The sequence below is a fragment of the Dendropsophus ebraccatus genome, chromosome 1 (genome assembly GCF_027789765.1).
Source record: "Dendropsophus ebraccatus isolate aDenEbr1 chromosome 1, aDenEbr1.pat, whole genome shotgun sequence".
In the NCBI taxonomy this organism is placed as follows: Eukaryota; Metazoa; Chordata; class Amphibia; order Anura; family Hylidae; genus Dendropsophus; species Dendropsophus ebraccatus.
In genome coordinates this window covers 74,965,114-74,983,228 of record NC_091454.1, presented here as the reverse complement: position 1 = coordinate 74,983,228, position 18,115 = coordinate 74,965,114, and the positions used below count along the sequence as shown (strand labels likewise).

The following is an 18,115-nucleotide window of genomic DNA, read 5'->3' as shown; positions in this document are numbered from 1 at the left end:
CAGCGATTTCTCCGTGTCAACAACGGGATCCGGGACGGGACCGGGAGTGATGTGGTAAGTATATTGACCTTTATGTCACTGTATGTCAGTTTCTGCCGGGGGCCACGGGGTGAATGGTTCCCTTTAAGTGCTTAAGTTTTATGGTACATTCACTCATTCAGGTTTTTAAAGGGGTAGTTCAGCAAAATAAGTTTTCTTTCAAATCAACTGCTGTCAGAAAGTGCCAGAGATTTGTAATTTACTTTTCTTAAAAAATCTCAAGTCTTCCAATACTTATGAGCTGCTATATGTCCTGCAGGAAGTGGTGTATTCTTTCCAGTCTGACACAGTGTTCTCTGCTGACACCTCTCTCTGTGAAAGGAACTGTCTAGGGCAGTAGCAAATCCACATAGAAAACCAGACTAGAAAAAATACCACTCCCCGCAGTACTTACAGCAGCTGATAAGTACTGGAAGATTTACATTTTTTATAAGAAGTACATTACAAATCTCTTGTCTGGCACCAGTTGATTAGACATTTTTATTTATTTATTTGGGGGGGATGTACTACCCCTTTCATTGCAATTAATGAAATCAAAGTCTCAGTCTTTTCTTTATGACCTGTCTTCCATTTATAATCTGTTCCTGTCTTTGGCTTTTGACAATTGCAAAACCTGATTGTGTGAACATGATGGCCATTTTTATTGGACCGCCGTAATTTAGGCAAATAACGCCCATTATTTTAAAACAACAGCCTTTACTATATAAATTATTTGCCATTAAGGGGTGTGTTCTACAGTGATTTAGTCAGGTGTAAAAAGATTTATTTTTTATTAGACACCCAATATTATGCCTGTTTCACCCAAAAAGTCAGTCCATTGCAAGCCCTGCCCCAAAGGGCTTCCAAGATACACCTCAATGTCTGAGCCAGAATGACCTGAAGCGTTGAGGACAGGTGGCCTCCCTTTGTCGAAGCTTTAGGAGAACCCATCTGTGCCCTGGCATCCCTTGAATTGCAACCAAGATGGAAAGCTTTGCTAAAATAGGGGTGAATAGACTCAAATGAGAGAAACAAGAAGTGCATAAGCAAGTGCGTTCTGCACATCAAGTGGACTTTCCATTCCTAAGTTATTTTCAGGTGCCCACTGGGACACCACTCAGACATAAATCAGGTGACCCTAAAAAAACAGATGAGAACCTACCTCTGACAAACAGCTCAGTAGAGCACTTTTCATCTCCGGCGCACACTTGATAAGCAGCATCATCATTCAATGTGCAGTTATTGATAAATAATATCCTTTCATTTCCCTTGTGTTCAAATATGTATCTAAAAGAAAACCATCATGATTATTTATATGGATTAATAGAATGGTAATGTCTATGTTCTTACGATATTAAATAGAAGAGTACTTTTTACTTACTTGGTACTTGGACGGATTTCCTGGCCATTCTTATACCACTTGAGTTCAACCGTTGGATCAGCAAGTTCAACAACAAATCTCACTCGTCCTCCTTTGTCAATCTGATAAGCTGGGTCTAATTTCTTGGAAAACGCTTAAGACACAAAATAAATTCTAAGAAAATGACTTTTGTTGCTACACTAATAGAATACTGTATCATTTTCTTATACTATTCAGATTACCTGCGCTCTTCTTCTCTTCCCGTTTCATCCGTTTTAACCTCTTTAGCATGCCCCTTAGGTCAGTGATGCCGTACTGAAATGCAATCTTCTCATACTCATTGGGGCTTGCGCTTTTCAGGATCTCCCACACATCAATCTCTGGCCCTTCTTCAGGTTTTACTTCTCTAGCATCAGAAACAAAAAATAAAAGCATGAAACGTGTTTTCATACACGAGGATTGTAGGGATCCTAATTGTCTTTTTTCTTTATAGCAATGGGCATGTTTTACAGAGTGCTTGTAACAAATGCAGGAGAACGGATTCTGTTTTATGCCCTGTAAATCTATTTGAAATGAATGTTTATTTTAAAGACCTGTATTATAGTTATAAAATTTCACATGGTTATTTATACCTGCAGTTAATTACAGTTATATGATGCAGGGCTTTCCATTTATGTAACTACAGTTATATGATGCAGGGCTTTCCATTTATGTAACTACAGTTATATGATGCCGGGCTTTCCATTTATGTAACTACAGTTATATGATGCCGGGCTTTCCATTTATGTAACTACAGTTATATGATGCCGGGCTTTCCATTTATGTAACTACAGTTATATGATGCCGGGCTTTCCATTTATGTAACTACAGTTATATGATGCAGGGCTTTCCATTTATGTAACTATAGTTATATGATGCAGGGCTTTCCATTTATGTACAGTAACTACAGTTATATGATGCTGGGCTTTCCATTTATGTAACTACTAGGGATAAGCGAACTTTTGAAAAGTTCAGTTCGATCTGCCAAACCTTCGTGAAGTTCGGATTCGTACGAACCGAACCTTGACCGAACCTTGCTATAACGGCTGAATAATTGCAGCTACAATAGTGGGAGTCTGATAGGGTATAGTTTTGTTTAGTTGCAGTTGCTATTATGATGAAAAAATTGGAAAAAATCGAAGTGCAAAAATAGGGAAAGAAATTAGCCAAGGTGTAAGTGATTACACAGGACAGAGGACACAAAGTTCCTTGGACCCAGTAGGGTGGAAAACAGATATTTCACAGTGGAACCAGCAGCAGTAATGGTACTGTATTGGACCCAGTTTGGTTGAGAACAGACAATTGACGGAGGAGGAGGAGGAGGAGACAGTAGCACTTGATTGCACCCAGCCCAGTATGGTTGAGAAGAGACTATTGGAGGAGATGGCACCACTTGATTGCACCCAGGCCGGTATGGTTGAGAACAGACAATTGACGGAGGAGGAGGATGTTCAGCCTTGGAGTGCCGGCCTGGGAATCCTCACTGATGATGTTCAGTGCACTTTCCAGAACACAGTCAAGTGGGATGATGTTGTTGATCCCATAGTCATGCCTGCTCACAAACAGAGTTGCATCCTCAAAAGGGATCAACAATTGGCAGGAAATGTTAGAAGAAACCTGTGCACTATGAGGTTTATCACATGTGCCATACAAGATGTATGACTCAGCCCTCCCTGCTGCACTGAAGAGACAATGTTCCTCCCATTGTCGGCTACAACACTTCCCACCGTTAGCTGACCTTGGGTCAGCCATTCATATATCTCCTCCCTGATGGTCCGGAGGAGCTCCTGCCCACAGTGGCTCCGTTCACCCAGACTCACCAAATAGAGGACAGCCTGAGAGCGCTGGGCCTTACATCGTTGGTAAGACACAGAGGCAGGTTGGACTGCAGTCAAAGCGGTGGACGGTTGCAAGCTGGTGGAGGCATAACTTGTGCAGAACTGGCCCCCTAAAGCACCGGGGTGGTGACAGTGGCAAAAATGGGCCAACTTCCTGATGGTCTTCTGGGAGGATGTTGACCCAATGGGCAGTAACTAGGGATGGTCCGAACCCTCCAAGGTTCGGGTTCGTATGAACCCGAACGCTCAGCATCAGATTCCCGCTGTCTGCCCGCTCCGTGGAGCGGGTGGATACAGCGGGAGAGCCGCCTGGAAAACTGGGATACAGCCTATGGCTATGGCTGTATCCCAGTTTTCCAGGTGGTCCTCCCGCTTGATCCGCCCGCTGCACGGAGCACGCAGACAGCGGGAATCACTATCGAGAGTTCGGGTTCTTACGAACCCGAACCGAACTCGGTTCGGACCATCCCTAGCAGTAACAGACATGTACTGCCCATTGCCCATAATTAAAGGACCAGACATCAGCACTTGGGTGCACAGTCTTGGACACCAAGAATCCCAATGAGTCACCAACTTTTTCTACACAACTGTTCAGAACCGAACTTTTTGCAAAGTTTGTAATGAATCTGGTTTGTTATGGTTCGGTTCGCTCATCCCTAGTAACTACAGTTATATGATGCAGGGCCTTCCATTTATGTAGCCACAGATGTATGATTCATGGCTTTCCATTTATTTAGCCACAGTTATATGATGCAGGGCTTTGCACGTATTCACAAGAATCTCAGTTTGTTGTCAATGTGCCATACTAACACATACCATTTGATGACAATCATCTTTTTTGCTGAGCAATCAATATGTGTTAAATATTCTGTTTGGGTGGTAAGGCGATCAGTTGTAGAATGCAGGGTTAAGACATTTGTTATAGATACAGGATACTATTGTTAAAGGAACACTCCAAGATAAACATGAAAAAAATAAACTTTTACTGAAAGAGTAGTAGATGCTTAGTACAAACTGCCAGCAAATGTGGTTGGTAATTCCAAAGTAACTGAACTTAAGAATGCCTGAGATAAACATATATCTATCCTAAGATAATAAGAAAGGAAATATAGGGTAGACTAGATGGACCAGGGGGTCTTTTTTTCTGTTGACAATCTTCTATGTTTCTAAAATAAATATATAGGGGGTTATGCTTGTGGCAGGATCTGAGAGGTCTGTGTCTGACTTTTTTTTTTGTTTAAACTGGAGCCGATGTATGACAGATACCACAAGTGCATACACATTTGGGAATTCTACTTGACATGTACATAGTATATCACAATAAAGAAACAAAAATTTGGAATTTTTGTGATAAGATTTGTTTATTATTGTAATACAAAAAAAATATAAGCCATACATGCAGAACAACAGAGTATGTTCTTTTAAAGCTGTGCCTTGCATGTTGTATGATGCCACTGCTCTGTCATATGTTATCTGATACTTTACGGCACAATTATGGTCATGCCAGATTCACGTAGAATCCCAAGTTATGCACGTAATTCTGTTAAAGGCTCGTGAAGTAGTAGCATGTCTTTCCTATGTTCATAAACCTTATGTCCCTATGCTCCATACTATGGAATGGCAAACACTCCACATGCTGCCATATGGTATCTCCATAAAGCATTGTTTAAAGGGGAAAATACATTTGCAATGCTACATCTAATGCAATCCATATGGTACTGTCCAGTAGAGTCCCAGATTTATATGGTTATGCTTACTATCAGTTAAGGATCATGCATTGTTTCTGCTAGTGTTAAAGGGGTTATCCAGTGGTACAAAAACATGGCCCCTTTCTTTCAGAGGCAACACGACTCTTGTCTCCAGTTCAGGTGCGGTTTGCAATTAAGCTCCATTCACTTCAATGGAACTGAGCAGCAAAACCCCGCCCAATCTGGAGACAAGAGTGGGGCTGTCTTGGAAAGAAAGTGGCCATGTTTTTGTTGCGCTGGATAATACAACTTAACACCTAAATACGTATAACTATTATATATACATATACATACATACAGTCCGATTTTTAGATGGAAATGAATTAGAAATCAGGAAATCAGACATGCAATTTCATGCATTAAACTAATAGACATATGTATATATATATATATATATATATATATATATGTCACAGAAGTGAATAAGGAAAGGTACAACTATGGAATGATAATCTTCAGTGTAATAGGTGGTAGTAGCTGTCACTGCATTACATGACTTCATTCCTCACCTACGTTTCAGGAGACCACTAAAGTCAAGCTCTCCTGCATCTTCTTGTCCTTCTCCACTGTTATTAATACAAAGACATCAATAATAGAACATTCACAACACTCACCAAGAACATATGATCACACAGAGATGTCAATGTAAAAGTCAGGATAAGAAAGTAAGACACATCTCTTTTGCTTGTGAAAAGTAAGCACAATATGGCTTATTAAGCAAAACGGTGCAAACAGAACACGTGTTTTGACTCATAGCAAACAGTCAGATATTAGATTTCTAGATAAGAGATAGATAATCTAATATCTGGCTCTGTTGAGAAAACATGTCTTCTCTTTGCTTTATATAAATAAGCTTTCAAATATTGTGTCTGTTCAACATACTATCACAAGACTATTTTTTTTACATAGTTTGTGCATGTAGAAAAGTTTCTTCCCAATTTGTGTTCCGGACACAAACTGAAGTTAGAGAAATCACCCACAGCAATGAAAAAGTCAGCAACAGCTTGGGGTAATGAGTTTTTCATTGTGGGTGCAACATGCTATTAAATAAGATTGTAAAGGACATACTGTAGGTTTTTTCATTTGATAGTAAATTGAAAAATCATCTGGGAAAAATCGGAAAAGTAGGCAAAAAAGTCAAATACATCTCTAATAATTCTGTTGTTACATCTTTTTATAGGTGAAACCAAATATAATTGATAAATTCTGTGTTAATCTGTAGTAGACATTTCATCCAGATGTGATGTCTGAAACTCCCTTCCATCTTTCATTGATTTCAAAACATCTCTTGTTTTTGTCCAGTATATTGACCATAAGGTAATTGGCTCTGCATAATGTAGGGTGGGATCTAACTTATGGAAGGCAGCGCGGTGGGTGATATTTATTTATTTTTTTGATTGGGGATTTGCTTTCAGCATATGACTGCCGACTGCTGGAGAAGTTGGATACCGCCCTAGGGAGTCCCGGAAAACATGGATACAGCCAAGTGCTCTACCCATATTTTCCTGGCAGCCATAGGGCTGCATCCAACTTCTCCAGCCACCGGGAGTCAAATGCTGAGTGTTTGGGTTCAGAGAACGTTGAGAAAACGGAACAGTTGAGTAAGTCTGCTCAACTTTACTCAGGAATTAAGAATATCTTAGGCTGCCATTCTCTTTTTTTATATAAGCCTTATTTTTTAACATGACTTTTTGAATTTAAAGGCTTAAAAGACCAATACAAAAATGTACCTTCTTTTGAAAGCAGATCGGATGTCTAAGGCTTGCGATGCATCAGGAGCAGCTAAATAGTGGAAAAAAACCTTATATGTAAATAATATCCTAAAAGCTTTATATTGATTAATCATAGGGGGCATGGCTGTTGTCTGTAGCCTTTGTCTTGGTACTCAAAAAATCTAGCTATTGGATTCATATTTCATACCTCAATATGCCCAGACTGATTGCCCTTCTCCTATATATCAAAACATACATCAAATTGATACAAACTTAAATTTTTCATATACAGTACATACATTACCGTTCAAAAGTTTGGGGTCACCCATACAATTTTGTGTTTTCCATGAAAAGTCACACTTATTTACCACCATAAGTTGTAAAATGAATAGAAAATAGAGTCAAGACATTGACAAGGTTAGAAATAATGATTTGTATTTAAACGCCTTTGGCATTCTAGCTATTAATCTGTTGAGGTAAGCTGGATAAATTGTACCCCACGCTTCTAGAAGCAGCTCCCACAAGTTGGATTGGTTTGATGGGCACTTCTGGCGTACCATACGGTCACGCTGCTCCCACAACAGCTCAATGGGGTTCAGATCTGGTGACTGCGCTGGCCACTCCATTACAGATAGAATACCAGCTGCCATCTTCTGCTGTATGTAGTTCTTGCACAATTTGGAGGTGTGTTTAGGGTCATTGTCCTGTTGTAGGATGAAATTGGCTCCAATCAAGCGCTGTCCACTGGGTACGGCATGGTGTTGCAAAATTGAGTGATAGCCTTCCTTATTCAGAATCCCTTTTACCCTGTACAAATCTCCTACCTTACCAGCACCAAAGCAACCCCAGACCATCACATTACCTCCACCATGCTTAACAGATGGCGTCAGGCATTCTTCCAGCATCTTTTCATTTGTTCTGCGTCTCGCAAACATTCTTCTTTGTGATCCAAACACCTCAAACTTGGATTCATCCGTCCACAACACTTTTTTCCAGTCTTCCTCTGTCCAATGTCTGTGTTCTTTTGCCCATCTTAATCTTTTTCTTTTATTGGCCAGTCTCAGATATGGCTTTTTCTTTGCCACTCTGCCCTGAAGCCCAAAATTCCGCAGCCGCCTCTTCACTGTAGATGTTGACACTGGTGTTTTGCGTGTACTATTTAATGAAGATGCCAGTTGGGGACCTGTGAGGCGTCTGTTTCTCAAACTAGAGACTCTAATGTGCTTATCTTCTTGCTTAGTTGTGCAATGTGGCCTCCCACTTCTTTTTCTACTCTGGTTAGAGCCTGTTTGTGCTGTCCTCTGAAGGGAGTAGTACACACCGTTGTAGGAAATCTTAAATTTCTTAGCAATTTCTCACATGGAATAGCCTTCATTTCGAAGAACAAGAATAGACTGTCGAGTTTCAGATGAAAGTTCTCTTTTTCTGGCCATTTTGAGCGTTTAATTGACCCCACAAATGTGATGCTCCAGAAACACAATCTGCTCAAAGGAAGGTCAGTTTTGTAGCTTCTGTAACAAGCTAGACTGTTTTAAGATGTGTGAACATGATTGCACAAGGGTTTTCTAATCATCAATTACCCTTCTGAGCCAATGAGCAAACCATTAGAACACTGGAGTGATAGTTGCTGGAAATGTGCCTCTATACACCTATGTAGATATTGCACCAAAAACCAGACATTTGCAGCTAGAATAGTCATTTACCACATTAGCAATGTATAGAGTGTATTTGTTTAAAGTTAGGACTAGTTTAAAGTTATCTTCATTGAAAAGTACAGTGCTTTTCCTTCAAAAATAACGACATTTCAATGTGACCCCAAACTTTTGAATGGTAGTGTATACACTGAAGCAGATAACAGAGGGCCACTGTGCACAAAAAAAAAAAAACTTTTGTGCCACATCTAGTAGTAATTGATGACTGTAAATGACCTCTATTGTCTCGTAATAGGAATTTAATCTTTATTTCACCTGCAGCATTGGGTAACATTCCTAGTAGTCTGGTAATGTCCTTGGGTTAATGGTACCATTCCTCGCCTACACACTGAAGCTATGTTTACACGTTGTAAGAGACCAGCCGTTCCGTGACCCAGCCGGGTGATGGAACGGCCGGTCTCTGAAAAGATCATGCTGGCCGGTACTACAGTACCGGCTGGATGATCTTTATGGTGCATCTGCTCGCTCCACAGTGTGCACTGACATGGTTTCCTATGGCCGCTATTCAATGAAGGAAAGGTAACATATATTTTCGTAATAATCACGGCCGTAATAATATACGTTGTGTGAACATAGCTTGATACTGCATCCTGAGCTATCAGGGACATCACTGTGTAGTTGTAGCTCTTATTAAGCCTATGTGACTGGCTTACTGGATCAACACAATGTATGGATATAATCTTTGTGCAGAGTACAGTAAGTGGGAAAAGCAGGATACTTATTTTCAAACTCCTTTTTGGCCATAGTTGCCCGCGCTACCACCCCCCCCCCCTCCCCCAGGCCCCTGTGCAGCTGGACAGGCATTATGTCCCTCCATCTGACTGATAGCCACATGTAATGTGAACTTAGACTAGGAAACACAGCAGTTTTATATGCGCTTGTACTTACCAATAACTTCAAGATCAAATGAGCAGCTGTCAAATTTATCTTTATAAGTCACTTCACATCTGTAGTTCCCAGCATAGTTCTCTTTTGCTTTTATGATTTGCATTTCAAATGTATATGTCTGAAAAGAATAAGTTTATTGTTTTATGATATGATAGATATGATATGATAGATGATGGTAAGACATGTAAACGCACAAATTTCCCTATGCAATTTCTGTTTTTATCTAAAAGATTTGAAAACATGGTTGTTCCATGTTACACCTGCTTTCTAATTCCTTTGTAGTGACCTGTGATATCTAAGAATATGTTCACTACAAATGAGACTGAAAACAGACTGTTAATAATTCCCACCTGTTAGTTTTCTCACCTCTTCTGCTTATTCTGTAATATGTATTTTATCATTATAGCCCATCTCCAATCACACATTGAAAATGTAACCCCCTTTTCAACCCCTAAGTGACTTATTTTAGGCCTTAGTGACAAAGCACTATTAAATATCACATAGTAAATGTATGCCATTCAGGGTGTGGTTAAAATAATATAATAAATATATACTATGGGTCCCTGTGAGTACAGTGATATCAAATGTATGTATTTTTAAGTTTTACTACTTTGTCACAATAAAAACTATCTTTATAAAAATAAAAGGCCAGTTGCCACATTCTAAGATCCATAGCTTTCATATTTGTCTCTTTGACAAATAAAATATATAGTTTTTGTTGATGTCATTTTTTTTTAAATTATATATGACTTTCCAATCATTTTTTCCTGTAGAACATGTCAAAATATTAACCGCTCACAATATAGCCTAGAATGGATAGAATAAATTAATTGCGAGTCAAACCTTGTTAATGCGATCAAAGGTGTCCTTGAGCTGAAGATGTTTTCCAGCCTTACTTGCCAAGTCCATCCATTTTCCTTTCAACCATTTTACAACTGGTTTACGCAGAAGATCCTTTGCCTCCACTTTTGCTGTAAACTTTATATCGCCACCTATATCAAAATGAAAAGCAATCTTTTTTATTTTGTATATATTCTTTCTAATTTAATAATATACGTGATTTTATTTTAAACCATGCCATATCTGTAATGGGCCCTCATAGTCTATTCCCACTATATAAAGTAACATCCATTTATATATTTAGAAATGTACATGTTTGTTTTGAAAAACCTACGCCATTCCTATTTTTCAGAGCATTAGAAAGGAACTCTAAACCTAGTAAAGAATGATAATGGGTTGGGTTGCACCACCTACACCCCCACCAATCATAACTTCTGAAATCTTTAAATTACTTTGTTGTGGCTGCTCAGCCATGTCATCCAAAGCAGTGAGAAGAGGACAGCAGTGGGTACTGGGAGACTGGAATCATATTGCAGGTTAACTACTTACCTACACTTACTGTTCCACTGTTAGGCTTCTCAATAAATAAAGTTGAACGCTGAGAATTATCCCTCTTATCTGCATCATCTGGCTGTCCTTCACCAAGTGACCAAGCTATGTAAAATTAACAATATTACATGTTATTGGCTTGGGTACATAGTTTTTTTTTACTAACTGCAATGCTAATGAAAAGAGAGGATTTAGAAGAAAATGTTGAAAATTTAATTTCTGGAAAGAAAAATCTGCAAAAGCAATGAAATATGTTACGTACAAGCTCTCAGGCATTGTTATTATTAATATTAGTTCTGGTTGATGCAGGTTCCATGTTACCTATAAATAAAGACCATTAGAATGTAAGCATGCAGATCAGACTGTGCACCTTAGTATGGTTTGAACTAACTATATTACTAATTAAGGCTGGGTTCACACATAGTATTTTTGCTCAGTATTTTGGTCCTCATATTGCAACCAAAATCAGGAGTGGATTGAAAACACAGAAAGGCTATGATCACACACTGTTGAAATGACAAATAATGGCTGTATTTTATAACAACGGCCAATGTTTACCATTAAATGGCGGCCATCCACTAAATTTCAACAGTGTGTGAACATAGCCTTTCTGTGTTTTCAATCCACTCCTGGTTTCAGTTGCAATATGAGGACCAAAATACTGAGCAAAAATACTGTGTGTGAACATAGCCTAAAGGAGGAGTCCGGGGTCAGTCTTTTTTTTTTAAACAGCCGGGGAGATGGTGGCTGAACATAACCACAGGCACTTACCTCCCCGGCTCCAGCGCAGCAGTCCACTGTGCCCCACTATGGTTCTTAGTCCCAGGGCCACTTCCTGGTTTGAGGAAGGACCCGTGACATGATGTGTCAGTGCTGCTCAGCCAGTCAGAGGCTATAGCGGAATCCTGCCTTGTCACTTCCCAGGTCCATGCTCAGACCAAAAAGCGGCCAGGGGACCAGGAACCGGAGCGTGGGACAGAGGACTCCTAGGCTGGAGTCGGTAAGGTACAGTAGGTACATGCTGGTATGTTCAGCCACCTCCTCAGACCCCGGACTTCTCCTTTAATGTCAGCCTATGATTAAGACCAAGCAAAAAAATCTTCTAGCTCTGAAAAGTTAAAGAGTCACTGTCGTATTTTTTTTTTTTTTGCAGAAATCAATAGTCCAGGCGATTTTAAGAAACTTTGTAATTGGGTTTATTAGCCAAATCTGCCATTATCTGCATGTAAAAAGCCTTTTCCCAGGTCCCCCCCTCCCTCCTTCCTCTTTTTCATCCACTCTGAAAAATCTGAAAATTGTGACTTGTTGCAGGAGACGTACCCTGTCTGTTCTAGGGAGAGGGGAGGGGGGAGGAGGAAGGAGGGAGTTAGCAGATAACAGAGGATTACAGGCACAGAGCTGGGTGACAGCTGTAATCTGAGCTCAGACAGGTCACTGGTGATGGTCAGAACAGATAACGGGTGAGGGATTTGTAGATTAACTCTTTGTTGTCCTGTTTTGGTCTTTTCTTTAGCTCTCTCCATAGGAGAACAATGAAGACAGGGGGGAGAGCTTCAAACTGCTTTTTCATGATAAAAATGCATTTTTCAGATAATAAACCCAATTACAAAGTTTCTTAAAATCGCCTGGACTATTGATTTCTGCAAAAAAAAAATTCACGACAGTGACACTTTAAGATCAGAGTCCTTTTAGTATACCTCAAACCAGATTTGTGCACCAAAGATTTGGTCTAATATGGTGCATATGACCATGCAGTTTTACAGAAGGTCACACTCATTTTGTTAAACCCTTTTTGCCAGACCTGGCAGAAGTGTGCCTAAAAAGTTTGTAAAAAGTGCCTAAAACCCATAATAAATGTTGTGCAAGTGATGTAAGTTTTTTTTGCCATAGATTGCACCAGAATTATGGCCCAATGTATACTTCAGCAAATTTGGGCCAATGTATTATTTATCAAAAAGCTGATTACTGGGTAACCCACCCGCAACTGGGAGTCACTGTGTCACACTGCTTGTCACGCTGCCCAGTCATGCAACTTCATCCCTTATACAAGGGGTGAGACGACTGTGGGGTCACGGTTATCAGCAACAGCAGCTTGTGGATTACTTGTGAGGACCTTGCGGCCCTCAACATTCATATAGGTAATGGAGTCGCACAATAGGTAGTGCAACACAGTAATTACTAGTCCTGCGGCCAGAAATCACTGTGTGGCCCCTGCATACAGCTGTGTTCACATTTTTACCATCCAGATTTAGCATACAGTAACGACAAAGTAGATCTTAATTTTAATTTCAAGTCCATGCTATATAAAAATATGGATATGAAATCTGCAAAATGTTTAGGCTGTTTGCACACAATAAAATAAAAGCAATACGACAGTAAATTGGGTATAAAATGCGTCTGTATTTTGATTAAAAAATGTGCTGCATTGACGTCTATAGAAAAATTTCAGTCTGTGCACACATTGTAAAAAATAGATATTATTTTACAATGTGTGCATAGACTGCTGTTTTTCCATAGACCTTATTGTAGCACATTAACAGATTCAAAATATGGCTGCATTTTATACTTATTTTACAGTGTTTGACAGTAAAAGTCCAAGAGAGCAGACTCCCCTTTAGAATCAGATGATTTCCATGTCAGGTGTCAAACTGGGGCCCTCCAGATGTTGTAAAACTACAAAAGCTTTAGCTGTCAAGACATGATGGGAATTGGAGTTTTGCAACAATTGCAGGGCTGTGCGTTTGACACCTCTGATCTACACTAACCCGCATACATTCCTAGTCAGCTCCTGTTTTTATGATTGGGGTGTGATTTAGAATTCACCCATTTTCTGACTTAATGTTTTGTAGAGCACAAGTTCCAGATGCTGTGAAGATACCATGGTGACTTACCAGAGTCTTTCCTTTCCAAAGAACGAGAATCTGGAAAAAATGAATTGGTTGGGATAAAAATTATAAAATGAGTTAATGTATGAATATGAAGTTGTAGAAGTTGCTGAAACTGGACTGCAAATTAAAGCATTTGTAACTGTTTTCACCAAAGTCTTGTATGGCAGCCTAAAACTAATCTACAATGTGACAAATAATTGTGTCCATATCTATGAGCAATTCAACGATTCCTATAGATATTAGAATCTTTAAAGGGAAACTAACAGCAGGTTAGAAAACTCAAACCTGCTGTTATGTTCCTATAAAGCAGAGGGCGCTGAGAATGAAGATAGTTTCTGTACCTTGATCCATTTTTGGGAAATCTTAGCTTTATTACATATGCAAATGGAAGGGTTTGGTGCACTGGGGCTGAGACTACCGTCCTCAGTGCACGGATCGGCCCTGTCGGTCCGCCCTTCCTAATGAATATTTACGGTGGCGCTCTGCAGTGACATTACTCTGGTGCTCATCACTGCAGGGTACCGGATATTAGGAGGGGCAGGCCAGCAGGGCGGATGAGAGGGTTTGCATATAGAATAAACTTAAGATCTACCAAAAACTGTGCTGAGGATCAGACAACTAGTACTGAGGAAAGACAACTACTTTCATCCTTAGGGCCATGTGGGCTATGGGAACACAACAGCTGGTTAAAGATTTTAGTTTCCCTTTAAATATATTACTAATCTGCTTTTTAAATGGATTGTTTGGGATGTATACTGTTTTAACAAACAGTACTACTTTAGTTCATTGGTGGTGTGTAGTATTGTAAGGCAACCTATTTCAACGGACTGAAACTGAGCAGCAATACTATACCAGTCACATGGACTAACAGTGACTGTAGCAGTTCTGACCCATGTAGATTCAACCAGAAGGATTTTTTTTTTCAATATAAGGGTATGTTCACACTGAGTAAACCATGTGGAATTCTGCAGTGGAACTCTCTGCTGTGGAATCCTACCTGCCTCAGCGTGCCATGGCCTGTCTATGAAAGAGCGCACACTCCTCCGCAGGAGGGATTCCTTGGCGGAGAGTTCCGATGCAGGATTCTGCCCGATTTATTCAGTGTCAACATACCCTAATGCTTCAAAACACATACTATTCTTTAGCATTATTACTTGTTAGTGTTAGGGCAAAAACGGGTAGAATTCCGCAGCGGAGGATCCTGCCAGCCTCCGTGACCAATGGGCAATCTATGGGAGGGCTCGCACGCCTTCTCTCTCCGCACCTCTCCGCTCAAAGAATTGACATGTCAATTCTTCCAAGTGGAAAGGCATGTAAAGAGGAGGCGTACATATACTTAGTTACCCAATCTTCTGGCAGCAAAAGTGACTGTATACCAATTGGGAAAGCTTCATAATGACAGGTATGCTTTAATGAACCTATATTTAGGGCCTATATATGATGTGATTTCATTAGGTTCTTACAATTATTCATGAACTGCTGATACTTTATATCTATAAGTATTAACCTACTAGAGAAATCTTGCATTTAGGTAAACAATTATTTCCAAATGCAATTGAAAAGTTAATTCATGAATGTTCCGGGTCTTAGAAGCTATTTATTCCCAGCGGAGTAGGTGTGATGTGCCATAGCAGGGACCTCATTTCCTGCTCTTCAAATGTGACGTTTGCGTAACTTAGCTTTAATCCTTTCTCTGGTGCACAGGAGTGTTAATAGCTTGGATCTAAACTTCTTTAAGCATCAAATGTCTTTTCATAGACATATTAGTCTCTTAATGTTTTAAAGTATGTGTCCTCATACAACACCTAATAAATTAATGAAAGGACAATAAATAATATATGCCTAACCACGAGACTTACTACTAATCTGACAAATAGACAGATGCCTTTCTATTGACTAAGGCTATTGACTAATGTATCCATTTTTATTTGGTTACTTTTAAATGACAGAAAAACGTGGTCAACCCTATTTTTGTGTACGTTAAAAAAAACGAATCTGTTTTGATCTGTGTTTTTTTTTTATAATGGAAGTCATTGGAAAAACGGATCTAAAGGGATGGCATACAATTGCATCCGTTTTATTTTTCATAAAACATATACGTTAAACGGACAGGAAAAAACGCTGTGTGAACCCAGCCTTATGGAGGTTTGTACAGAAAAGTCATTAAAAAGCCTTTTCCAGTGACTGATTGACAGCTAGCTCATCTTCGGCTACATTAAAAACCTGTGCAGCCGAAGATGAGCCAGTTGTCAATCTTTCTCGGAGGAGATGAGGGCATTCTGGAGACAGAAATATTGCCTGTATTAAGTACAAAGATCTCCTACACAACTCTCCTACACTACAAAACTATGGTTTGGTGAATCTGTATAAAGGGTAAATGTAGGCTGGTTTCACACATGGCAGTTTTTTTGACTGCCACTGCAGTTTTTCTGCCAAAACCTGAAGTGGATTCAACAGGAAAGATAAATACAAGTCCTCCCTTTGTATTTTCCATTCCATTTGAATCCACTTCTGGCTTTGGCACAAAAACTGCAGTGGCAGTTTAAAAAAAACCTGCCATGTGTGAAACTTATGATTTTGCAGCTGTATGAGGTCTTGTTTTATTCAAGATGAGCTGTAGTTATTTTGGTAAAAAATTGCCTTATCTATAAGCATTCATTTTGTATTAATGTTGGGAAGTGTTAAATGCAAGGGGATTTTTATTTACAGCATTGACTAATCATAATTTTTTTTCACTCTGTTGTATTAACTTGGTACTTATGAGGATGGGAGATAAAAGTTTCCTATGTAGTGAAACTACACAGAACATGAAAATGATAAATGGTGGTGAGTTGTCGTGGACTTTCTTCTTTATCCCAAAATATAGGAGAAAACAGGTTCAATAGTTTCTGCAATACTCAGCTGTATGGATCAGGTCTTGCAGTACTTTGATGCAATAATTCTCATTATTCTAATGTGGTCAGGAAAAAGTAAAAAAATGGAAGTACAGAAAATTCTACCTGTAGGAGGAGCACTCGAAGACTCATCTTCATCTGCAAACATAAAATACAGTTAATGATCATCAATGGTAAATGCTGTTATTTCCACCTTACTCGAAACGTTTCGTAAAACCCCTGCAAAAAGAAATTAAATGTATAGCAAAAGCCTGAAACACTCAAAACGCTGAAAATTATGGGAAGAAAAGCTTTCAATTTTCAGTAGCTGAAATGATAAACCAGCTGTCAGTGAAAAGGAAATGAAGGCAAAAATGAAATGTAAACCAAGTGTCCCGGTATTAAATGGAAACATGGAGAGCTTTCAGGAGCCTTGGAGATGTTAGGAATGTACACAACAGCAAAAAAAAGGAAAAGTGATAATGGTCAACCACACATCTGACCTTCTGAAGAGGATGTCACATCACTGTCTTCTATGTCTGCAAGTAAATGTGTACCACATGCACAGTGAATTGGTCTTCTACATATTAATAACACGTAAAATGATAAAAGTAGACTAAACACAACACATTTGGTAATTTGGCATAAAGTGTGTTTGGTCTGGAGAAATATAGGGACACATCTCTGTAACATGTCAAAAGTTTTGTGAAACAATAGTAATGCTTTAACACTTTCATGGCAAGTAGATCATAGTAACATATTTGTCCTCCAATGGAAAATCCCACAACCCCCCCCCCCCCCCCCCAATGAGGTAGAAACAAATATCTTCCTTCCAGTCTGACACCTATGGCTGTAGTAACTAAGGGTACTATTACACGGAACGATAATCGGCCGAATTGGCCCGATTCGGTCAATTATCGCTCCCTGTAATAAATGCAACGATCAGCCGATGACAACGATCATCGGCTGATCGTTGATATAGGTTAGAACCTATTTTTGTCGGGCGCTGACCGCGCACCGCTGCGTGTAGTAGCGATGCGTGGCCAGCGACTAACGATATACATTACCCATCCACGTTCCAGGGCTGCTCCTGCTGTCTGCTTCTCCCGGGGTCCCGCGCGCGCTCTAGCATCACAGCGGCCTGTCAGCTGATAGGCCGCTCAGCCAATCACAGGCCGCGGTGGTCCCGGCCTGTGATTGGGTGAGCGTCCAATCAGCTGACAGGCCGCTGTGAAGCTAGAGCGCACACGGGACCCGTGGAGAAGTGGATGGCAGGAGCAGCCCTGGAACGTGGATGGGCAATGTATACCAGTTTAGCAAGGGCTGCAAGGACATCGGTAACAATGTCCTTGCAGCTCTTGTTAAACGATTATCGGGCTGTGTAATAGGCCCAGTAAACGAGCAACGATCTAGCAGATCGGCGCTCGTTTACAGGTATTATCTGGCCCTGCTCGGCCCGTGTAATACCACCCTAACATATAATGGAATTACACTCCAGACATGTCAACTTCCTCTGGAAGAGAGTTCCATAGTATCACTGCTCTGACAGGAAAGAATTTACTTCTATGTTGGTATAGAAAGCATTTTTTTTACATACAGTAAGTCTCCTTGCCATATATACATTCCTGGGCATAAATATTTTATATTTAT

General features: G+C 39.9%; 1 protein-coding gene across 13 annotated transcripts in view; it reads right to left on the bottom strand.

Annotated features, from left to right (window-relative positions):
* The window catches only part of MYBPC1 (myosin binding protein C1), a 101,677-nt gene that overhangs the window by 41,709 nt on the left and 41,853 nt on the right, over nt 1-18,115 (bottom strand). For 8 of the 13 annotated variants that reach the window (XM_069973270.1, XM_069973358.1, XM_069973364.1 and 5 more), the window contains 10 exons: nt 16,592-16,624; nt 13,596-13,625; nt 10,705-10,809; nt 10,159-10,307; nt 9,316-9,433; nt 6,734-6,785; nt 5,513-5,569; nt 1,621-1,784; nt 1,400-1,532; nt 1,181-1,305 (listed from right to left, as the gene is read on the bottom strand). In XM_069973270.1, coding sequence (XP_069829371.1) covers nt 1,181-1,305; nt 1,400-1,532; nt 1,621-1,784; nt 5,513-5,569; nt 6,734-6,785; nt 9,316-9,433; nt 10,159-10,307; nt 10,705-10,809; nt 13,596-13,625; nt 16,592-16,624 — 966 coding nt within the window. Of the gene's footprint in view, nt 1-1,180; nt 1,306-1,399; nt 1,533-1,620; nt 1,785-5,512; nt 5,570-6,733; nt 6,786-9,315; nt 9,434-10,158; nt 10,308-10,704; nt 10,810-13,595; nt 13,626-16,591; nt 16,625-16,968; nt 17,005-18,115 lie in introns of all 13 variants that reach the window. The other 5 variants (XM_069973310.1, XM_069973339.1, XM_069973351.1 and 2 more) reach the window with 3 other exon arrangements.